Source organism: Camelus dromedarius, chromosome 3 (assembly GCF_036321535.1).
Source record: "Camelus dromedarius isolate mCamDro1 chromosome 3, mCamDro1.pat, whole genome shotgun sequence".
NCBI lineage: Eukaryota > Metazoa > Chordata > Mammalia > Artiodactyla > Camelidae > Camelus > Camelus dromedarius.
In genome coordinates, this window is record NC_087438.1 from 77,390,096 (window position 1) to 77,413,439 (window position 23,344).

The 23,344-nt window shown below is 38.4% G+C and overlaps 1 protein-coding gene across 3 annotated transcripts in view; it reads left to right on the forward strand.

The window, feature by feature from the left end:
• Positions 1-23,344, forward strand: part of EPB41L4A (erythrocyte membrane protein band 4.1 like 4A) — a 217,768-nt gene that overhangs the window by 107,086 nt on the left and 87,338 nt on the right. For all 3 annotated transcript variants that reach the window (XM_010987509.3, XM_010987510.3, XM_064483177.1), the window contains exons 3-7: positions 5,271-5,322; positions 11,720-11,798; positions 19,373-19,470; positions 20,652-20,772; positions 23,120-23,207. In XM_010987509.3, the coding sequence (XP_010985811.1) occupies positions 5,271-5,322; positions 11,720-11,798; positions 19,373-19,470; positions 20,652-20,772; positions 23,120-23,207 (438 nt within the window). The remainder of the gene's footprint in view (positions 1-5,270; positions 5,323-11,719; positions 11,799-19,372; positions 19,471-20,651; positions 20,773-23,119; positions 23,208-23,344) is intronic.

The following is a 23,344-nucleotide window of genomic DNA, read 5'->3' on the forward strand; positions in this document are numbered from 1 at the left end:
TGGGCAAGTTGTTTAATCAGTGCTTCAGCTTCCTCATTTGCAAAATGGTAATTAAAGTAGTTCCTAATCCACTGAGTTATTAAGAGGAATAAATGAATGAACACATGTCAAGTCTTTAGCAGTGCCTGGTACATTTAATAAATGTTAGCTGTTACTGTTGTTACTTCTCTAAGTCTTAGATGGTGCTAGGGTCCATTGGAGAGAACTGAGGAACAGTCCCTGGGGCCAGTGACTCTTCTTGAGGGGCCAGGTGGTCCAACAGTGATTCATTGAAATCCACTTTTGTTGATAAATGTGCCCAGTTATGAGCCACTCCGCATATAATTCCCACACTGATGGCCTAATGACAAGCCCTGGTTTCTGTCCCTGCCATGAGTTAGCTTTGTTATGGTGGTTTTACCTGAGATCCTAAGGCTTCTGTCATTTGTACTAAGGAGCAAATTAAAACCACGTCATGTGAATGTTGCTTAGAAGGCCTGAGATCTGTCTGTACAGGGGTCTTGAGAAATGAGCATGGAAAAAGCATAAATAGCTATCATCAGAGTCCTGAATTTCTAGGAACATATGTGCAAATTACATCCAGTCCTAGAACTCCCTGGGAATGATTTATAGTATCCTTTTTTGAGATCTTTGTGGCTCCATTGTCACTTATAGATAGTCAACTCTTTATACTCCCTTAGATCAAGAAGTTATTTTGTTACGTTGATGAAGACTGTGTGCTTTTAAAGCCTTTCTTGATCTCCAGATGTTATTAAGTAATCATTGTGGCATTCTTAGATTCTCCAAAGGAGAATCAGCATTATGCCCAGCATGAAGTAAGATGCAGCAAAGCTTTTAAATTTCGTACTGTTCATGCTTTACCTAAAAATGTTTAGGCTTATTCTTCTATTAGAGCTCTCAGAGACTCCAGAAGAACAGTTGTGAAATGAAAGGTTGGACCCTGAATTTAGTATATATCTTTTGAAGGTTAGGATATTGGTTTACTGGACAGTGTTAGAATTTTTAAACCTAATTCTGAGGCTGTTACCTAAGACACTGATGAAATTGAGACATGATCAGTGGAGGAAAGGCATTCAGGGCATTTAGCCAAGACTGTCAGAGTAAGAAGGAACTTGGGCCTTTCTGTCATTTCTCTTTGTATTGCATAAATGCCATTATTAAGACTGACAGGACTGAAAAGGTAAGGCCACCTAACTGCTGGATTCTTGTACCCTGGCAAAGGGTCATTGCCAAAGAGGGCTGTCATCTTCATTCCTTAGTGATTGGGTATTGGGGTTGCAGTCTGCTAACATCATCCTGTGTTAGGAAGCCCACTGTAGAAATCAGGAGGAGAGAGCAGGGTCTCTTTTGGTTAGCTGTCATCTTACCTTCCTGCAAAATAGGATCTAATTCAGCTTGTGAGGATATACAAAACTATAGGACATAGGTTTGAAATAGGAGAGAGCAAGTGGAAGAAGGGAGGGGGGAGAGTGATTGATGGAAAGATTTTCCTACAGAATGAGAGAGATGAGGCTGTCTCTCCTTGTGACTGTCTAGGTGGGCAAGTGCAGGTCAGGGAAGCTGTCCTATAGCCCAGCACTGCCATGAACCCTTGCTCAGTCCTGTCTTATTCTCTTTCCCTTCCACCCGGCACAGACAGAAAGACTGAATGGGCCACTTATTTTCCTGGAAGTCTTTCATGAACATTGATTTCTTATCTGCATAGTTATTAGCTATCAGGCAGCACTGATTTCAGTTAAGTCCTCAGCTCTAAAGGACTTGGAGGATTACATTCTATGTTGTCCCTTAAAAATGGACCGATTTGCTTTAAGACTAGTTGAGCTGATAGATAGATACCATGTTTATAGAATCTTAGGGCCCTGTTCTCCATTTTTGTGTTTTGGGAAAGTTTTTATTTGTGAGCACGCTGTGTTCACAGGCTTTCTTTTTGGTGATGCCTTCCTGTACTTACCCTGCAGAGCTCATTTTCTTTTTACATCATTTCATTAGCTCCTAAGTATTCGTCTTGTACACATTATTATCTCACCTCATTGTACTGTAATTCTGTGTCTGTGTATCTGCTCGGCTGTAAGTGCCCCAAGGTTGGGGGGAAGGTCTCATTCACGTTTGTTTTACTGCAGTCTCCAGGACAAGTCTGAGATGACATATAAAGAACATATGTAGTGGGTAGTCCATAAATAATGAATGAATGAATGAGTGAATGATATCCCAGTTTTAGAGCCTACATTCTGAATGTAGACCCTAAAACTAAAATGAGGATGCTGTGTTCATTGGCAAATTCTGTGCCCCTTTCTCTCGTTGGTTATGGAGCAGCTGCCTGATGTGTTTCATGGTGATCAGTCATGTGCTACATTTGATCGCTTGTTGATAATGTGTGGTGACAAGTGCTGTCATAGTATGGCTGCTTCGGTTCCAAGGTTATTTCTTTCCCTTGGTTGAGTGTAAGTGGGTTTTACATTTTGAGATGCTAGCTTATGGAACCTGGTAGCTCATGTTTATTATTTATGTTCTGGGGGCATTTATCATTGTCTGACCTCTATAACCCCTGGTTTCCATTTGGATCAGAGATTCATGTGCGGCGAGTGCTGGGTGGATACTTAGTGTATCTAATGTGCAGTGAGCAACCTTTGGCTGAGTCTTGACCCTTGCTTGCTGCAAAATTGTAATTTCTAACTCATCTCAGAACCTTCATTATACTTTTTCACCTCACAAATCTGCTCTCAAGAAAAGATTTATTTTTTAAAGTGTACGGACTATCATTAATGTGACAATTTTTAACAGTCTTTCCTATTTCATTTAAAGTTTCCTGCCTGTTTTCTTTATCTGGCTTTTTAATGACTGAGGAGCGTTCTGGAGGGGAAAACCAACCAACCAACAAACAATGATTTGGTTTGAAGAAGACGTTTGTGAAGTTTGTTTTGGGGGATGATGATGTTAGAAGGAGAGATTAAAAAACTCTTCCATTTTCTGTTTTTTACTAGTTTTGAGATGAGATTGGACAGAGTAGTAAAACCAGAGGCCTCCTTCCTGCCCTCCTTTCTTGCCCCAAGCACTTACTGTGGGGTAAGGCCTAAAATTAAGGTCTGGTATTATGTGTGCCTTGACATCTGGAGATGTCTGTCATGGCCCAACTCCAAGTCTCCTCCCAAAAGTGCTCTTGTCGGTAGGGTCTCCTTGCCAAATACCCCTCCAGGACCTCAGCCGGCTGACGTCTTGATTCTGGCCTCGTGAAGCCTGGAGCAAAGAAACCGACTGACCTCCAGAAGTTGGAGATCTTAAGTAGGTGGTGTCATAAACCTCTGCGTTTGTGATGACTTCTTACGGCAGCGGCCGCGATAGAAACCTGATGCAAGTGTTTATGGTTGAGTGTGTTTTCCTTGGTTTCATCTTCCTTGAAAAATCCAGGGATAGTCAAACCTTTTTGTTTAACATGAATGGCAAGAAACAGTCCACCCACCTAATGTTTCCATTTCATGTGAGGCATCCATGGCTTTAAATACCTAGAGGGAAGGCTCTGCTCTGTGTCCAACACACAGCTTACTATTTGGATCGATTTTACTCTATTGGATGAATCAGTGTTTCCCTTTGGACCATTTATTTTAACACCAAAGCCACATCTTTAGTCATTGTGGGCTCCAAAAGCAGTTCACTGATTATGGCCTCTTCTTTAAATACTTTTTTATTGTAAAAGTCAGTGTTTCCAGACCTTCAAGTATTGAGACCTGATGAGGAGCAGAATAATAGACATTGTGTTATGAGTTGCTATACGTTTATTTTGCTTACCTTTTGAAAAAGTTGGAAAAACTGAAACTGCTCTGAGTGGCAAACAGTGGAGATTATGTATACATGAATAGAGTTAAATATTGTAATAAAATATTATAGTAAAATGATGATGACATTAATTTAGGGTGAATACTTTTTGTTATATATAATTAGCAATAAAAGGTAAGGAGGTTATATGAAATGTTATAATTACTGTTTATAATTATTGCTACTCTTATATAGCAGAGCAAGCATTTCTGGCCCGAGCAGAGGGCCAGGGAAGGGGGGCCTGGGCAGGAAGGTTCTCTTAGACTCCTTTTGTGATTCTTGGTCCAGTGTTGTCAGGAGTGTGAATGTTTTCACCGAGGCAAACACAAGAATTCTGGGAACGAAGTGGCTCAAGGTGGATGAACTCTTACTTCCCTGATGTGAAATTGCCCCTTCTTCATCCAGGAACATGAGAAAATGGAAACTGGTTAGCTAGGCCTTTGGGATCGCCAACATTTGACAAGGACAATGGGGGAAAATGTTCCACCTTGCCCTCCCCTGACTGGATCCCTTCCAATGTGTGGAGCCCTCGATGCCCCTTGGTGCTTGGTGTGCTCCTCTCCTGCTCTTCCCCAGAGGGACATGAGGAAGAAGGCTTCTTTTTCTTTCAGTGGTGATACTTCACAAAGGTGAGATTTAAAGGAGAGACTCTCCACAGGGCTCCAGATTCTCCCATCACTGGAATTGTGTTCATTGAAGATTCCTTTGACTTAATAAGCAAGTATCTTAGACTGGCTAATGGCACTTATTAAGAATCACCATCACACCTTAATAATCACCATCACTAGCATGTGTTGCATACTTAGAGTGAGCCGGGGCTATTTTGAAGACTTTGCATGATTTAATTGATTTAATCCTCATAGCAAGCCTATGAGGAGGGTTCAGAGATGTCCAGTGACTTGTCCAGGTTACACGGTGATGATGAGGGGCAAGCCAGGACAGAATCCAGCTGGGTCTGCTCTGGGACTCGGACCCTCAGCCACTGTGCTGAGCCGCGTCTCCTGGATACTTAATGAGGGTTTGATTTAATTTGATGGCTTTCTTCCTCACATCTTGCAGTGATATCTGTAGGGGATGGGACTGGAAGTGAAGAGAGTAAAGACATTTTAGGGGGAGACATGTCTGTAGGGGAGTTGTTATGGGGACTCTGAAAAGAGATTTGGGCCACTGTCTTCCCGCCCACCAAAGGCAGTAAGAATCTCACTCTCTTACAACCACTATGAGAATTCAACTAAGAACCCCCAAATACTGTTTCTCTTCTTTGCTTCTCTCTGAACATTGACATCTTTTTTCTTTTCTTTTACTGTTCTAACTGCAGAAAGTGCTTATGTATGTTTGTGTGTATATATAATGAATTAAATGCTTTATTATTTAAATGTCATTTAAAAAATAGCAGTTCACAAATATTCTTGAAGTGAAGGCCAGTGAAGAGCAACTAATCTCTGTGCTTCCTCACACAGTATTGGCTGGATCCTGCGAAAACCCTGGCTGAACACAAAGAACTGATCAACAGTAGGTATTTGATTTTAACTTTGTTAAAATTTGAAAATGATATAAAGTCCATTATGAAATGGGTGCAGAAACAGGCTTTAGTACTACAGAAATGAACATTAGCACTTGAGTGCCAGAAATATGGAAATGGGTGTGTGTGCATTGCCCGGTCTCTGCAAGCCCTGATTAGATTTGTGCTGATAAAGACCGAGTGGCTCTTAGTATTGAATTTGGCTTTTGTGTGCACCTGCCTTGGACTTTTGTCTGTGACTTTTCTATTATCTTTAAAATTTCACCTTAAAACAGAAGGGCAGAGAGGCACTGGTTTGAAAAAGGGGTAGACATTCGACCTTTTAAAGTGCTTGAGTTTCTTGGGTGAAGGAGTGGTTTTGCCTTCACAAGATTCAGCTGCCTGAGTCAGTAATTCAGGCATGCCCTCCTAACCTGAAAGATTGCTATGGCTTCAGAAAAGACTCCACTATTTTGGTTTTGGTTTTATCAGTATGAATCTTTATAGGTGACTCAGAGCCTAATTAGTTATGTTCTTTAACATTGATTTCCATAGCCCAGGCTTTTATTTATAAATGTTGCATGTGCACACGCCCACACATTTGCAGTCCTTAAGTATGCAAAAGAGTAGTTATTTTAAAATCATCTTTATTAAAATTATGCTAAAATAGATAACATAAGATGTACCATTTTAACCATTTTTGAGTGTACACTTCAGCAGTGCTATGTACATTCATGTTGTTGTGCAACCATCATCATCACTATCCATCTCCAAAACTTTTTCATCTTCCTAAATGGAAACTGTGTCATTAAACCGTATAGTGCTAATGTTCAAGTTATTACTGATAAGACCTAGCAGATTCTTCTGGCCTTTCTTACCTCCATTCTGAGTCTGTACTTTCCATGTGTGTTGGTTCATTCCCTCTGGTAAAATTGGCCACATGGTGCTTTACAGACCCCAAAGGCAGGAACATAGCTGTGCCTCAGAAAGGAAATAGAAGCTAAGAACTGCAGGACCCTCGGAAACTCAGCGACTACTGTTTCTCTGAACATCAGCATCATTTTTGTTTCTCTCAGTCGACTGGCTCTCTCTGCTTCTCCATGTCTATGATGGAAACCTCCACGGTTCCAAGTTAAGCCCTAGGCACAGGGGCTGGGCTGGCTGTCTCTGAATGGCAATTCCAAATGCTAGTGGGAGGAGTCTGACCAGCCCAGTTTGAGCTGGTAGCTCACTTCAGTCCACTCAGCCACGTCTGGGCTTTTCCATGGTCAGTGCACACACAGCTGCTGGGGGTCAGTGTTCTGGATAGGACTGGGCATCAGGTTTTAGAGATGATGGGGCTGGTGACCTGTGAGATGAGAAAGAACCCTCAAATATGTACCTTAGACTTCTTCAAGTTCTGCCTACTCAGCCTAAATGGGAGTAAATCCTAATTCAGAAAGAGTTTGTGACCTGCCATGGTTGAGAAGCTGCTTGGTAGCAGAGGGATGACCAAAGCCCTGGCCTTCTGAATTCTCAAACTATGTGCTTTTTGAATGAGCAGACTGCCCACTAATGGCCTAGGGGAAGCACAGGGTTCATATGATTAGATATAAATGCAGATAACTTCCATGAGGTTTCCTCATATGAACAGTAGGTGGTCCAATTTAAAGACTTTCATCCCTCAGGATCTAGAAATCTATACCTTATAATATATAATAATAAATGCATATAATAATATGTATAGTAACAAATACAGTAAATACCTGTCTTGTCCATTTGAGCCACATACTTAAAATATACCAGTTCAAAAATTAGAAAAATTTCAGGAATGATTATTTTAAAACAAACACACAGGTTTCTCATAAGACAAAAGTTGGGATTTCTATCCAAGTGATGAACATGGTATGAAATATTCTATGTAAATATCTATAATCTATAATGTAGTTACTTTCATATCCTAAATAAATGTCATCCTGTCAAAAATTTTGATGTACAAGAATAGAACACTGATACTACAGTTGAAGAAAGATTATATAACCAAAGAATACATAATCTTTCATCTCATGAGATAGTTTGATAATTACTGAAGGAGACTGGCTCTCACGTCTCCAGTAGATTGGGTCAAAAGGGTATCTGTAAAAATGATGAAACATTTGCTAGTTACCAATATTCTCATAGGCAAGTCCTGATTTATTTATCCTGAGCTAATGGGAGACGCTATTATCATTAAAGGCTTTGAAATTAGTCTCCACAAAAGGTGGATTAGAGGATTCTCAGTTTCTGGGTTCTGTATATTTTACTAAAGTAAAGCAATATTAACTTACTTGACATAATTTCTTAAAGGTAGACTCTGTGGAAAGACACAGATCAAGATGATAATTTAGGAATTTGCTTTGTCAGCGTCTGATTTTTCTAGTCAATCTTAGAATAGGAAGCCAGAAAATACTTGGCTAGATGTATCCTTGCTCCCAAACATCCAATTCTTTAGCCTTTGATTGATCTGTTAAACAGTGAGGTGTGTATGGGAGTATTTCTTTATTCTAAAGGTGGTGTAATTTTTTTCCCTGTGAGGCTGTGCAGAGTAGTGTGGCCAGCAAGCACTGAACTCTGGGTATTAGCAAACAAGATTCTTATCATTGTGATCTTAGGCAAGTTGCTTTACCTCCTTGGAGCTTCACCTGCCTTACGTATGTTACCAGGTGCTTGTTGAGAAGCAAGTGTGTAGGAAACATTTTTGTACATTATCAAATATGACCAAATGGTAATTTTTATTTTTGGACACAAGACATTTTATATGTAAGTAGGAAAGAGAGGGCTTGTTTGGACCAAAAGTCCTTGAAGAAAATTGGCCCAAACTGAATATTTCTAATTGTATGTTTTTCAAACTTCTGCTTAACTGCTCATCACTAAACACATTTAAAGTGGCTGGGCTTGATGAGTAGGGTGTAATGTGTCATGTTCCAGAGAATTAAAAGCAACTCTGGAGTCTGGACAAGGCCTTCCTCCCTTTGTGCACTGTCTCAGCAGCATCTGCGCTCCTCTCGTCCCCTGATGCCAATCCTCGTGGCCCGCAGGCACAGCAGATCCATCTGCTCAGTAACACAGAGCGTGATTGACACAGACAGATCGGCAGAGTGTGGACTTCCTGGCTCTTCTAAATATTTCATAGTCGGTGCCTCCCTGACATCCCTGTTCAGGGATAAAGGTCTACTTTTCAGAGATAAAAACAGTGATTAATAAACAGAAATCAAACGTATAGAATCAACTCTAATGATAAAAATTTTTTTAAGTTTCTTTTAAAATTTAGTTTCTGTATGTTTCTAGAAACCAGGGTGGGAAGGGATAAATTGGGAGTTGGAGATTTGCAAGTATTAACTACTGTATATAAAATAGATAAAAAACAAATTTCTTCTGTATATTCAATATCTTATGGTAACCTATAATGAAAAAGAATATGAAAATGAACATATGTATGTATATGCATGACTGAAACATAATGCTGTATATCAGAAATTGACACATTGTAACTGACTGTACTTCAATTAAAAACATTTAGTTTCTGAAAAAGCTCCAGCATACTGAGTGCCTTACGCAGGAAGGCGTAGTAGATTAAGGGAGGGGAGCTGGGTCCTAGTATAGGTTGTCCTCTGTGTGCTAGGAACAGGGGTTCTGCGAACAGAACATGTGTGTGGCATAATAGTAGTAAATAATAATATAGTTGATATATTATAAACTGCATTATGGCTTTATTACCTGTTGTTCTATGTAATTTCCTCTCCCCAAGCTGTAAATTTGTGACTTTATTTACTTAGTTAAAAATGAAAGCAGACTTTATGTCTGTTACACAGTATCAGAGACTTGGCATCTCCTTGTGTAGGTGGAAGTATTTTTACACACGTGCCTGTTTCACATCTTTTTTATTTGTGTGGGAGAGCTTTTGTTAAAGAAAAGATTAGTAACGATGACCACTAATTGGTGTGCCAAGTAACAAATCCGTTTTAAAACAAATTTTATATTAAATCTAGTTACCACACTGCTCAGAAGTATGCAGTTTTGGAAACAGTGCAAGTTAGATTTATAGCCTCTGAAATAGAAATATTTCTAGTAAAAATATAACATTGTTGGCACCCAAGGGGCTTGTGTCCTTTTGCATGATATGAGTGTTTAATTATATTTTGTATTTTCTCAGGTACAATTCCAGACTTTGTTTCATATATATTTGGCATTTGTGCATATAGCTCTTCTGAGTGTGGTTTACATGACTGAGATAAGAAATGTCTTCTTAAATATGTAAGAACATACTCTTAGAGTCGGAAAAGTTTAAGAATGAGCCAAATATTGTTCCTAATCCTACCACATAGCTGATAGTTTTTGGGTTTTTTTAAGGTAAGAGATATACATAGTAAGAAATTTCTAACTTACCAGTGTTGCTATGAGTAGAATTTCAATGTTCTCACCAAAAGGTAAAAAAGTAAATACGTGAGGGGTTGGGTGTGTTAATTAACTTGATGGGGGGGATGCTTTCACAATGTATACTTTAAATATCTTTTAATTTAATTTGTCAATTATACCTCAGTAAAGGTGGAGGAAAATGTTTCCAGTCCCTCTTCCCAAAGTTTGCCATTCTTAGTAATTTCTTATGTATTATTTTGTGGGGGAGGAGGACCAATATTTTAACAGATAACTTTCTCTTATACAAAATGGGTCATATTCCTGCAGTCAGAAATATAGCTTGGAGATCTTTTCCAATCAGTACATAAAGTACTCCCTCTGCCCATTTAAACAGTTGCATGGTACCATACATATACCCTGCAGTTGACTTTAATGATCCACTTGCTGCTGAGCATCTAAATTGTTTCCAGCTTTTTGCAGATTTGGGGGAGTAGGACTTTTTGCAACAGTCAGTGGCAGGTGAATGGTTTTAAAAACTATTTTGTTTATGAGTAATCTTTCTTCATTCTGAAAAAATACACATGTTGTAGAAAATGTGAAAATGGAAAAATTATAAATGAATGAAAGTTGTGCTTATCTCACTAACCAGAGATGAGAAGAACTGGCAACATTCTGGTGTATTTGGCCCTGGCTTTTTTCTTGTGTTTATGAGCACATAAACCTATACGTACATAAATAACTACATAGTTGAGGTTTTAATGTCACCAACTCTTGTTTTTTTATTTTGTATTTTCTGTGTCTCTAGAAATTCTTGTTGAGTATAATTTTTTAAACAACTTTATTGAGGTATCTTTGACACAGAATTTGTATATGTTTAAGGGGTACAGCTTGATGTTTTGACATGTGCATACATTATGAAAAGAGCATCACCATCAAGCTAAATAATTTATCTGTCACCTCTACATAGTTACCAGTGTGTGGGTGGGGTTGGGGTGGGATGAGAAGATTTAAATTAAGATCTATCCTCTTAGCAAATTTCAGGTATGTAGTACAGCATCCTTATTTATTGTCACCATGCTGTACATTAGATCCCCAGAACACATTCATCTTGCAAAACTGAAACTTTGTACCCTTTGACCAACATCTCCCTATTTCCCCCTCCCCCTGCCACCATTCTACTCTCTGCACCTACGTGTGTGACTATTTTAGATTCCACATTTATATATTCTCATATATATATTATATATATAATATGTATATATGAGATCAGGCAGTATTTGTTGTTTTGTGTCTGGTTTGTTTTACCTAGCATAGTGTTCTCCAGGCTCATCCGTGTTGTCACAAATGGGAGGATTTCCTTCTTTTTATGGCTGAATAATATTTTCTGTATATGTATAGCACATTTTCTTTGTCCATTCATCTGTTGCTGAACACTTACATTGTTTCCATGTCTTCACTTTTATAAATTATGCTGTGTTGAAAATAGGGGTATATACAGCTCTTGGAGATCCTGGTTTAATTTCTTTTTTAATAAATAACCAGTATTGGGATTGTTGGCTCATATGGTAGCTCTGTTTTGAACTTTTTGAGATCCTTTCATGCTGTTTTACCTAATGGTTACATCACTTTATATCCCCACCAGTAGTGCATAAGGGGTTCCCTTTTCTCCACATTCTCACCAACACTTCTGTCTTTTTGACAGTAGCCATTCTTTTAGGTGTGGAATGATATCTCGTTGTGGTTTTGATTTGCATTTTCCTGATAGTTAGTAATATTGAACATCTTTTTGTGTATCTTTTTATCATTTGTATGTCTTTTTGGAGAAAATGTTTATTTGGGTTCCATATTTTAATTGGGTTATCTGTTTTTTGCTGTTGAGTTGTGTGAGTTTCTCATATTTTGAATATTAACCCCTTATTCAATATATGGTTTGCAAATATTTTTGGTGAGCGTAATTTTTAAGAGTTGTATAATATTACACTACAACTTTGACTAATCTGTAAAGTGAAATTTAATTTCTATTTCTTGTTTTAGCTGGACCTCCATATACTTTGTATTTTGGTATTAAATTCTATGCCGAAGACCCATGTAAGCTTAAAGAAGAAATAACCAGGTATAGTACTGACTTGGTTTTTGATCAGTACATGTATGACATATATGTAAGGCTTTATTTAAAACAGATCGGAGTCAAACATTTGGATGGGTGTCTGCCTGCACTTTGTAACATATCTCCCGTGGGACTTAAATTTAAACTAGAGTTGCGTGAGGCAGTTCAGTTCAGACTCATGATAGATGTGTTTGAACAATGACGTGAAGCCGGGTGGCATGATGATAGATTCTGCATCTGCGGTGGTGGGATATTTCAGTATCATTATTGTGAAGGATGCATTCGGCCTTTTAATTGTAGGGCAGTAGCCATATGGACTGCGTCAAGGGAGGATATTTTGATGCTCAGTTTCCAAATGTAAATATAAACTTGAAGAGCCACTTATTTCTCTCTAATTGTTGTAGGTTAAATATCAGCTGTCTAGGGGTTTCAGTCATCTTTATGGAAAATGAAGAGATAATTGCTTTTAGTATTAAGGAAGAGAAAAAAAACTCAATGCTTTATAATGTATTATTTCACCTTTGTCATCAGATACTGATTTTATTTCAGATAAGGCAGAATTTCTGATTGGTATCGATTATATTGTTAAAACAGTCCATGCCATCATTTGAAAGTGACTTATAAAGAGCAGACAACAGCATTATGTTTTCATTTATTCCACTAGTGACCTGACTGCATGTGGTAGCAAAACCAGAAGCATTTTCCTTAATTCTGAAAGGGCAGTTTTCCTAGTGAACCCATCATTGGCTCAAATAAAGAAAGCCTAATGCATTGTTCAAAAGGCAGTCTATGGTTTTGCGTCTGTTCCATGCTTTCATCTTTTTTCCTTACACTTTCTTTTGTCTCGATTCTGGACTGCACACAGAAGAGTGACTAATTGGACCTTTCGTCTCTGGCTCTGAAGGGCTGTAATTAGGCCTCATTTGTAGAACTGTACTGATGTCTGCTTTCATGTCCTCCATCACCACATCGTTAGTGAGCACTTGGAAAAGCAGGTGCAGGTAGAGGCATTCTCCGAGCACACCTCCACAGGAGAAGGGCCCTTGTGTCGTGGATGTTGAGGGGAGGCGTTATGTTTACATGGGAGTTTCATGAAGTCTTTGCTATCAGGGGGGATTTCTGAGTTGCGTGCTCAGGGGGAAACTGAGCCCGAGTGGTATAAAAGCACATTTATATCTGTAACTCACTAGGGAATTACAAAGGAACAACATTTTATGAAAATACAAGGAAAGTTCATTTTGAGGTTGTCAGTAAACTCTCTGTGCCTCAGCTTCCTCAACTGTAAAATTGGAGCTGTACCTGTCTCATAAGGTTTTTGTAAGCATTAAATGGATTAATGTATGTAAATCTCTTACAAGTTGGTTGTGTTAGGCTCATAGGTAAGTGCTTGATAAATGTTAGCATTTATTATTCCAATCTCTCTTTGCTCTGGGAGTTCAGTGAGTTACATCTTAAATGAGAGTTAGATTCCAAAAGATACCTGATTTAGTGTTAAGGGAAAAAGACCAGTTTTATATAATGCATTACTTCACATCTGTTCACCAAATATTGATGATGAACAGAAATTTCCCTTCAGAATCTACCCCTATGTCACTAACAGAATCCATGGATTTGTGTGTAATGTACAACCCCACAATATATTCAGTACAGCCTGTTTTTTCTCAAGTTTTCTATCAGATCATGTGCTTAAGAACCATATGACATAGTTGGCTTACAATTAGTAGCCATGATCTACAATAATTTGTGGGGGGTTTTTGTCCAAAGCATATAATTGAATTTAGGTAAGTTAAATGTGCATTTAATTTGAGATTATGTACTTACTATATCCTAAAGATAAAGTCATTGATTTGAATGAAAATATTAATTTAAATGATTAGGCATAATGGACCTTAAAAGCAGAGTCAGTTACATAAAATAATTTTGGCAAAAGTAAAAACTGAGACTAAAAGACAAAATCCCCCAAAATATGCTACTAAAGGCAAAGCACTGGCCAGCATTTTCAAGGTGAACATTTATCTTGCTTCAGTTCTTTGGAAAATTGTTCCAGCCTACTCTATATTGGCTCTTAGGTTGTTTTTAATTTTTTAATATGAAAAGTAAAGCTATAGTAAACATGCTTTTACCTATTCTTCCATATGTATAGTGTTTTTTTGAAAATCATACAATTTAATATGATTATTACAGACCTCTTTCACCATTTAACCCATTTGTTTTACTCCTGCCCTTGTGGATGGCTGTCTAGCTTGTTTCCTTATTAAAATTATATATAGCACTGCATTGAATCTTCTCATGTACATAAGTGATCATACTAGATGAAGTATTCCAGAAGCACATTGTATTTAGAGAGAAAAAATGAAGTAACTGGGATACACAGGAAAATAAAGTTTCAGACTATGGAAAACAAAAGTTAATAGAATCGCATCAACTTTAAGTAGCTGCTATGTGCTCTACGGTGTTTTCTGAATAATTGAAGTTGGGAGACTCTAAGGTCATATATCCTATCCTCCATTTTTATAAAACATTCCTGAAATGTCAACCAACTCCTTCTTAAACATTTTTAAGAGGAGAAACATTACTGCTTCACAATGCAGTAGGAAATTCAAGAAGAAATTTAAAAATCTCTGGAACTTCTGGCATCAGCTCTAGTTTTTCTCTATAGGTCTATGCAGAACAAGTCTCATTTCTTTTCTGTTTACCATCCTTTAAATAATTCGTGTCTCATGACATCTGCTAAACTTACTTTCAGCTCTGATTCATAATATTATGACAGCCTTCCATGTATAAGCTGTCATTCATAGGACTGTGTCCTCTGCAGATCTGATAAGCATAACACACATATTCCTTAAGAAGACAGGCTTTGGAGTCAGACAGGCTAGGTTTTGCAGCCTTGCCCTGCCACTTGCTAGTGGCACTTGCTACCTTAAGAAGATTGCATAACCTTTCATTCAGTCTTGGTTTTCTCATCTGTAAAATGGAATTACAGTATTTTTTCAAAAAGATGGTGGGAGGAATATGTAAGTTAATACATGCAAAGTACTTACCATAATGCAAACAGGTAAGTGTTCAGTAGATGGTAGGGTGGCTAAAATGGAAGTAATGATCATTATCTTATCAAATTACTGATTAAAAAATCAGGGAGGAAAAGACCAACTGGGAGCCCTGAGGATAGTTCTTCCAGGTTAAAGTCAATCCATTAACAAGAGCATTCTGAGCGTAGTTGTTCACTTAACTGTGAATCATCCTACTGCTGCCCTCTAGCCTGCACTTCTTGAATTTGTCTGTAAACGCAGAATTCACTCACTCACTCACCCTCCGTTCAGTAACTATAGGGAGCATCGTTTTCCAGTGCACGGAGTACCAAGGAGATTCTGTAGTGACCAAAGAGAGCTATGTTTTCAGTCCCCTGGAGAGAGAGGACAGAGTGAGGGAGTAAGTCTGCCTATCACTTTGTTGACAACCTTATCTGTGATGCCATTGAAATGTTAACTTTTTCTAGGTAAGAGAATATTATGAGCGCCGAAGGACTTATTCATAATAAATACATTTTAGCTTCTAAAAACAGGTATTTATTTTTGTAATATTTTGTAGTACTTTGTTGGAGATTGACATTAAGCTTGTCAATTATTATATTATTATTATAATATTTGGTAATCCGTATTTTTCTTTTGGCGAAGATGAGTGTGTTTTACCTTCTTTATGAGCTGAGTGACCTTCAGTCACACATTCACTTCTGGGGTCCCTATCTCCTGCTCTGAGTGAAGATGCTGGTTCTCAACACATCAGAGTTGGGGTGTGGCTACATTCCAGTATAGATGCCAAAGACACTTGTGACGTTTTAGAGGAATATACAAATGCCAAGTATTATTTCTCTGTGTTCTGTGTTTTCATCATCGGTTTTAAACTGCGAAATGTTAGTCCCCCTCTCTGTCGTTTTCTCTTGAGAATCACTGGCGATTTCCTTTCCTGTTTTCCTTCTTCTTAAGCCATACATGCCATTTCCCCCACAATGTTCAATATTATGTTATTATTTAAACATTTCCCTCTGTCCCTCATATTTGAGTTTTATCCAGAACGATTAGACTCCTGTCACACGCTGTGCCCCCTCTCCGTGGGTTGTGAAAAACAGTCCGGTCTTCCGTGTAGGTTGGTGATCTCAGATTTCTCAGTGTCACATTCAGCTGGTGCCAGAAGTCAAACTTCTGCTTGTCCCCACATCTCTCAGTTCCCTTACCAGGGTCTCATGTCGCTGAAAGGTGGACTTCAGGCTTCACTGGTGGGCACATTCCTCACTGTCTTTAGCCCCAGAAATCTCAGGAGAACCTCCTGTTTGGGTTCCTGAAAGAACAGGGTATCTCTGCCCCTTCTTTAAGCAGATCTCCTTTGCCTATTCTTGTCTCTGACATTTGTAAACTGTTAGTGGTCCTCAGCAGCTGGTATACCCTTGGTGTCAGATCAGCTCTTTTTGTGAACATTAGATGAACAGAAAACTGTGAGGCCAGAATTTCAGGTCCTTCTCTTATGTTACACAGGTTGTACTGTTGTGATAAGTGGGGTTGGGGGGAAGATGGGGGCCTTTCCTCCAGGGCTCATCGTCTTGCTTGAGTGACAGTGCATATACACCAGTATATTCATTTACACAGAAGGGTAACCAGTCACTGCTCTATGAAGTCTCTGCTTTGTACCAGAGTATGTTCTGGAAAGCTCCTTATTAAATAGATCATTTTAAATCAGCATTTTTTTTCTCCAATAGACATACCACAAAACTAGGGTCACAGTGTACTTCGTTGTTCAAACCCCAACACTTGGACGAGTGATGAGGACAGTTATTAATAATTAGGCATATATAATAAGCATAAGCTAGAGCTGTCCTAGGCAAACTGGGATTTATCTAATTAAAACTGGAGCTAAGCAAGGACTCAAGCATTCAATCATAGCCTTAATCAGAATGATTTAGAAGGAAAGACCCAGCCACTCTAAACCTGTTATTTAAATAAAATATTAAATTGTACTTTGTCCCATAAACAGGCAAAATAAGTCATATATAGTAAAAAATAGGCCCTGAGATAAGATAAAATGTTTAGCACATAAAAACTTGATTTTGCTGTAGCATAGATTTGTCTAATATGATACTTGTTGTGATAAAGATTAATCAAATGATTACTTCAAGGTAGTTTACTTGTCGTCTGATTTTAGTGGAAGTTTTTAATGGAATGACTTCAAGATCTCCAGTATCATTAAAAGGCGAGCTGTCCAGGGAGGCTTGGAGGCTTGATTGAACAGATGTCCTTTTTCCTTTATGAATTTCGCAGAGACAACAAAGAATGTTCTTTTTTTTTTTTTTTCTTCACATTTTCATCTGCCTGTTCATTCGTATATCCATCCGTCAAGTCAACAACTATTTATTGAGCAGTTAGTGTGCTGAGCCCTATGCACTGGGAATACAATCACCAGTGGTTTATAGTTCTTGTGTCTTTTACCTGCTTGTCTTTCTCTCTGTCAGCTCTGTCTTTGTTTTTTCATCTCCTTGTTTCTTTTTCCCTTTCCCTTTGAAGCAAACTCTTGTGGGATTAGTTTCCTCGGTTTCTTCATTTGGGAAGAGTTTTTACTATTCAGTCAAATGTTATAAAAGTCTTAATAGAGCTAGACAAATATGCATCTGTGATCCATTTCCATATATATATATATGCATACACATACTTCGGGAAAAGAGATTCTAGGTTAACAATAGAAAAAGAGAGTGAAGCCAAACACAAGTTTCCAGCAAGTAGTAGTAATTCTAGTGGAATGTCTCTCTATATATTTGCATTTAAGTTCTACTGATGTCACTTTACTCTGCTCTTCTCTTCTTCAAGAGGAACACGGATGAATATAACACAGTGGATTTGATATCTAAGATAAATATTTAGGGAATGGAGAATAGCTAAGTAGGGCTGGAAAAGTAAATGCAAATTAGGGAGTGAGGGTAGTCATTGGTTAATGGCAAGAGATTTGGCTCAAGAAGTAGAAGTCCTATAAGCTATCTTAGGGATCTTGGACTTTATCCTGAAGGCAAAGGGAAGCCTCTTAAGTTTTGTTTGTTGTTTTTTTTTAAATTAAGAGAGTGACATTATTCTATTTACCTCTTAAGAATCCTATTTACCTCTTGGAAAGGTTGTTTGGCAGGGAGTTAAGAATGAATAATGGCAGGGTAGTGAAGGTTTTGGAAATCCAGTGATTTGTGACCTGGACTGGGAGATGGAAAAAAGTGTGCAGACTCCAAAAAACAGATTTGGTGATTGAATGTGGGTGCTAGGGATTACACATTGTTCCTGGGTTTCTCTTATTGGGGTGTCTGGAGAACTGTGGTGACATTTCCTAGATGGGCAGTGGGGAAACTCAGGGTGATTAAGAAGATTTTCACTTAAGCCTATGGTACAATCAAGGTTGATACCAGTCTTCCAGAAATAATCAGAGTAGCATCTAACATTCTCTCACTAAGAACTTTGGTTGCAAGCATTTGGAGAAGAGAAACTTACCACAGCTGATTTAATTAATTTCCTGTGCTTTTTTTCTGCCCTTCCCATTGACATCGAGTCATCTTGCAAAGGCAGACAAATCACTAAAGACAGCCTGAAGTGTGTGAGTGTGTGTGTGTGTGTGTGAGAGAGAGAGAGAGAGAGAGAGAGTGTGAGAGTGTGTCTGTAGGTGATGGTGGCTGAGGCTCATTGTGTTGGTTCACAAACCTCTGGCCTCTCTCACTAGCTAGCCTAGGTTGCATGGCATCCTGATTAAGAGAGTTCTAGGGTGAGATGGCCTGGGTTCTGCTGCTTAACTGGTTGTGAGATCTTGTGAAAATTTCACCTCTTTTTGTCTCTTAGTTTCTTCATCTGCAAAATGGAGATAATTATAATATCAAACCCCATTTTAAAGCCTTAAGTTATTGTATGTAAAATACTTGGAATGAGTTACTATATTGATGTTTAGAACAGTGGGAGGCATTATTATTACAACAGGTTTTCTTTCAGCAAATGGAATGAGCCAAGTCAGAGATAATGGGCAGCATCTTAAATAAGCAGGATTGATGAAATTACATTATTATGACCTTTCTGTCCTGTACCCATGATTTTAGACCCTGTAGATAACACATGGCATATAGGTTGTGTCCTTGAGATTTGTTCCTCATGTCCCAGTGAGAGCATGTCTTAGTAGTAGTGGCAGAGGCAGTAGTGGAGATGGTAAGAATAGCTTATATGTAACCTCCGCGTCAACCTTATGAGGTAGAAATATTTCCTTGTCTGTTTTACAGCTGAGAAACCTGGCTGTTAGGTGAACCAGCTGCCCAAGGCCACAGAGCTAGTGAGTCCTGGAGCTGGGATGCAATTCAGCCAGTTTAACTTGAGAGCCTGCACTCTTCAGCCACTGCCTTGATTGTCTCTGCAGTGTGTTTAATAGTCCCAGATCACTCAACAGCCTCCCGACAAAAGAGCAGAGAGTGGCTTTATTTTCATTAAAGTTGATGGGTTTCAGGGTCTGAAACTACAGGTCTGGATAGTGGAAGATGCCATTAATCTCTTTTTTTTTTTTTCCCATTTCTCTTTTAGATATCAGTTTTTTTTGCAGGTGAAGCAAGATGTCCTTCAGGGCCGGCTGCCCTGCCCCGTCAACACTGCTGCTCAGCTGGGAGCATATGCCATACAGTGTAGGTTCTACTTAAGCAAATACGCTTCAGAGGTCTTGAGAAGAATGTATGAGTTTTTCTTTTTAAGCAAGTTTCTATACTAAAGTTCTTATCAAATGACATTTTGCTGCAAAGAAATTGAATTCAGTCAGAATTTAAGTTGTAATCAGTATTCCTTCAGAAGAGGTAAAAATGAAGCCTGTTAAATGTCCCTTGTAGTAGGTCATGTGGAGTTTTAGCCACAGAAATAGGATTGATCTTGATTCAGTGGAGGGTCTGGAGATCTGTTCTCTTCTCCATTCCGCCTGAGTCAGTTGATCACTCGAAGCTGCTCTGTCTCAGAGATCCCATTGCTTCCGAGCAGCTGCTGTGAAGGTTCCACGTGGGCAGGTGCCATCGCCGGGTTAGGGTGTGGGCCATGTTCAGCACCCATTGTGCCTTGGCTCTTGGCATCAATATGGTGGCCATATGGGGAGCTCCAGGTTGTGTCGTCCTTTAGGAGGCTGAAGCTGAGGCTGTTTCCACTTACAATTACTGAGTCCCTTCTAAGAATCAAGCCAAGTATGGGGGTGATGAGACAGCATTTTCCTTGTCTGTACAGTCTTTGCAGACCAGAAATAGTCTAGAAAAAATGAACTGGGTAACTGGATTGGGCTTGGAAGGTAGATTAACGTAGGGAGCAGAATTTTTATAAGGATAATATAGTGAGCTTTCTGGTTTCATTTTGTTTCTTTGTGTAAGCTGTAGTGGGGTTGTGTGCAGCATTGTATTATAATTCCGTGACCATTATTTGGGGGAAATACATTTTGAATCATATGCTCTATCTCTTGGGGTCATTGCCCTAGAGAGGATGTATTAGGGTCATGGTTGTTTTTCACCCTGAGTATTTCCAATATATACAGGTTAAATTATATACAATATTTTACTTTATATTAACTGGTAAGAATAATTTAAATGAAAATTATGATATAGTCTTTCAGAAAGCAAAAGTCTTATGTTTTTAAGATGAGATTTTGTTTATACTATCCGTATATGCTCCTCAGAGTGGTTTTAAACTAAAATTATTTAGTTATTATCTTATATACATTTATTAATAAAACATCTGAAGAAAATGTTTAAGCATGATAGGAATATTTTTATTCCTATATTTTTAGGAATGTTTTCCTCAAAGGGGAAAAAAATACAATTTCTTTCTCTTTCAGCTGAACTTGGAGATTATGACCCATATAAGCATACTGCAGGATACGTCTCAGAGTACCGGTTTGTTCCTGATCAGAAGGAAGAACTTGAAGAAGCTATAGAAAGGATTCATAAAACTTTAATGTAAGGATCACATTTTATTAACAATAATCAACCTGTTGCATATTAGAGCCCCAGAACTTCATCTTACAACTCGAAGGTTATGCTCTCTGACCAGTGTTTCTCCATTTCCCAGCCCCCTGGTCCCTGGTAACCACCATTCTAGTCTCTGTTTTTATGAGGTCGGCTTTTTTTAGATTCTACATACAGGTGATATTATACAGTACTTGCCTTTATCTGTCTTATTTCACTTAGCATTATGCCCTCAAATTCCATCCACTTACTTGAATGTTGTGGTGAACAATCTTCATAGATTTCGAAAGTATTATAGTGCTGAGTTTTCTAGAGTACCATTATATAGTGTTATATTATACTTTAATAAAGCTGGAAAAAAAGAATCCCATTTTATGTTGCTTCACCCATTAAACATCATCTTATGTTACTGGCAGACTTAAGAAACATTTCTTAATAAAGTCTTCACTGGTGCCTTGAAAACTTTCTCTTTTTTAAGTTTTTTTTTTTTTCTTTGCTTATAACACTAAAATGCTCATAGAAAACCCAAACAATTTAAGAAGCATAAAGGAATGAGTGAATCCCAATACCTGAAGTCAACATATTTTTAGTTGACGGCCTTTCAGACCTCTCCCTGTGCATAATTTCCCATAGAGAAAATTTATTTTGTATTGTTTTGTATAGATTTATGTATATATGATTTTATATAAATGAAATCATTCTGTATCTACTGTTTTCTGCAGTCTTCTGTTTTTTTCAGTCACCAGTACCTTGTGATATTTATTTTGTTAACTATAAATATATTGTATAATCACACAAGCCTCAATGTATTCTGCATTTGCTCCATGTTAGGTATGTAAATTCTTCACAGTTACGAGCAAAGCCCTATTCAGTCTCCAGCAAAGAATCTGGAAATCATGACACCAGTGTGGAGCCTCAAAGGGTATTATGTTAATACCACGTGCACTTCTGAGAAATATACATGCTCCCCTAGTAGGATTTTCAATTAATGGCCCGCAGCATTGAAGTTATAATTTAATTATAGTTATTTTGGTTAAATCCTCTATACTGATTAACTTTGCTTTATTGCCTCTTATGTAACATTCCCCCTTGAATTTGCTTGATTTCAGATCTATTATAGTTAAGGGGAAAAAATGTAGAATTAATCTGGTCAACAAAAAATGTTTGCCTAAAGGATCTGTTTCAGTGAGTAGCAGGAGAAGTCAGTTGCTGAATTGTAATCAGAGAAACCAGGCCTTCCACCTTGTATTAGCATGTCCCAGAACGCTCTCTAGCCTGTTTATAGAGTCTTTCATTTTAAGGTTTCACTGAAGTGGGTGCAAAGAGGGTGCCTGTTACAATATTATGAAGGGCAGCGTGTTTGACACTTTCTGAGAATACTAATTCTCCTAGGAGTTTCAGAGTACAATGATGTTTTGAAATTATCAAAGAGCTTTGGGTAAAGGGCCTTATATGTTTTATGTAATGGTGCTGACAGCGTGACTCTTATTTCTAAGAGAATAAAGATCGATTAAGGTTTGGTACCTTTCTTGTGTCTAATTTGTGGTGAACATTCTTCATAGATTTCGAAAGTATTATAGTGCTGAGTTTTCCAGAGTACTGCGGTTGAAACGTGGGATTGTATTGCAGCAGGATTTCTTAATTTTTAAAAATTCATAATTCCTTTTGTTAACCACTGAAAATCTCTGTCTCCCTCTCTCTCTGTCACACACACCCCCCCCCAACCCATGCATGCAGAGGACCACTTATCCGTGGGGATTCCTGGCACATGCTTACCTTCGTTAGGAATGAGTGCTATTTTCTGTTTATTATCACCAGTGAAGATTTGGGGGAGATCTTTAAGAAAATGACAAATAGTTTTGCAGTTTCTAAATAACTACATGTGTACTCAGGAGACGCTGAGGTGCCCCTGTTGGGTGGTAGGGAGCCCTCTCTCTCCTTCCCACCCCTGCTGCCCTTCTTTCCCTCCCAGTGGGGAGCTGCTGGTGCATGGAGACACTTCACTCTTTGTAAAGAGCTTGCTTTTTAATTTGAGGACTTATATACTCAGTAATCTCTTTGGGAGTTTCTGAAACTGAGACTTCATAATACATGTTGGGCCATTGGGATTGGCCATAATGAGCAAAAATAGATTTGGTATATGGAATTAACTAACACAAGTATCACTTCAGAGTGTAAGATTTTATTACCATGAAGGCATGGGCCTTCTAGAAATGCAAAGGCTTATGTTTGCATTGGCACAAAGGATTATTTATTTTTCCAGTGAAAATGGTTTACATTCCCTGTGAGTGCAGTAGCTATCAGTAAGTAAGGCTCTTTGTTTTTGTGCTGGGTGCAGGGGTCAGGCTCCTTCCGAAGCAGAGCTGAATTACTTGAGGACTGCCAAATCCCTAGAGATGTATGGTGTTGACCTCCATCCCGTCTATGTGAGTAACATTTAATTAACACAAAATATTTTAAGCTGATGACATTTTTCTTAAAAAGTCACTGAAACTCCCAAAGGAAAGCAGCAGTCTCGTTGTTTAGCAAGCAGATGATACTTTTTCATGTGTGTTTTTTGAAC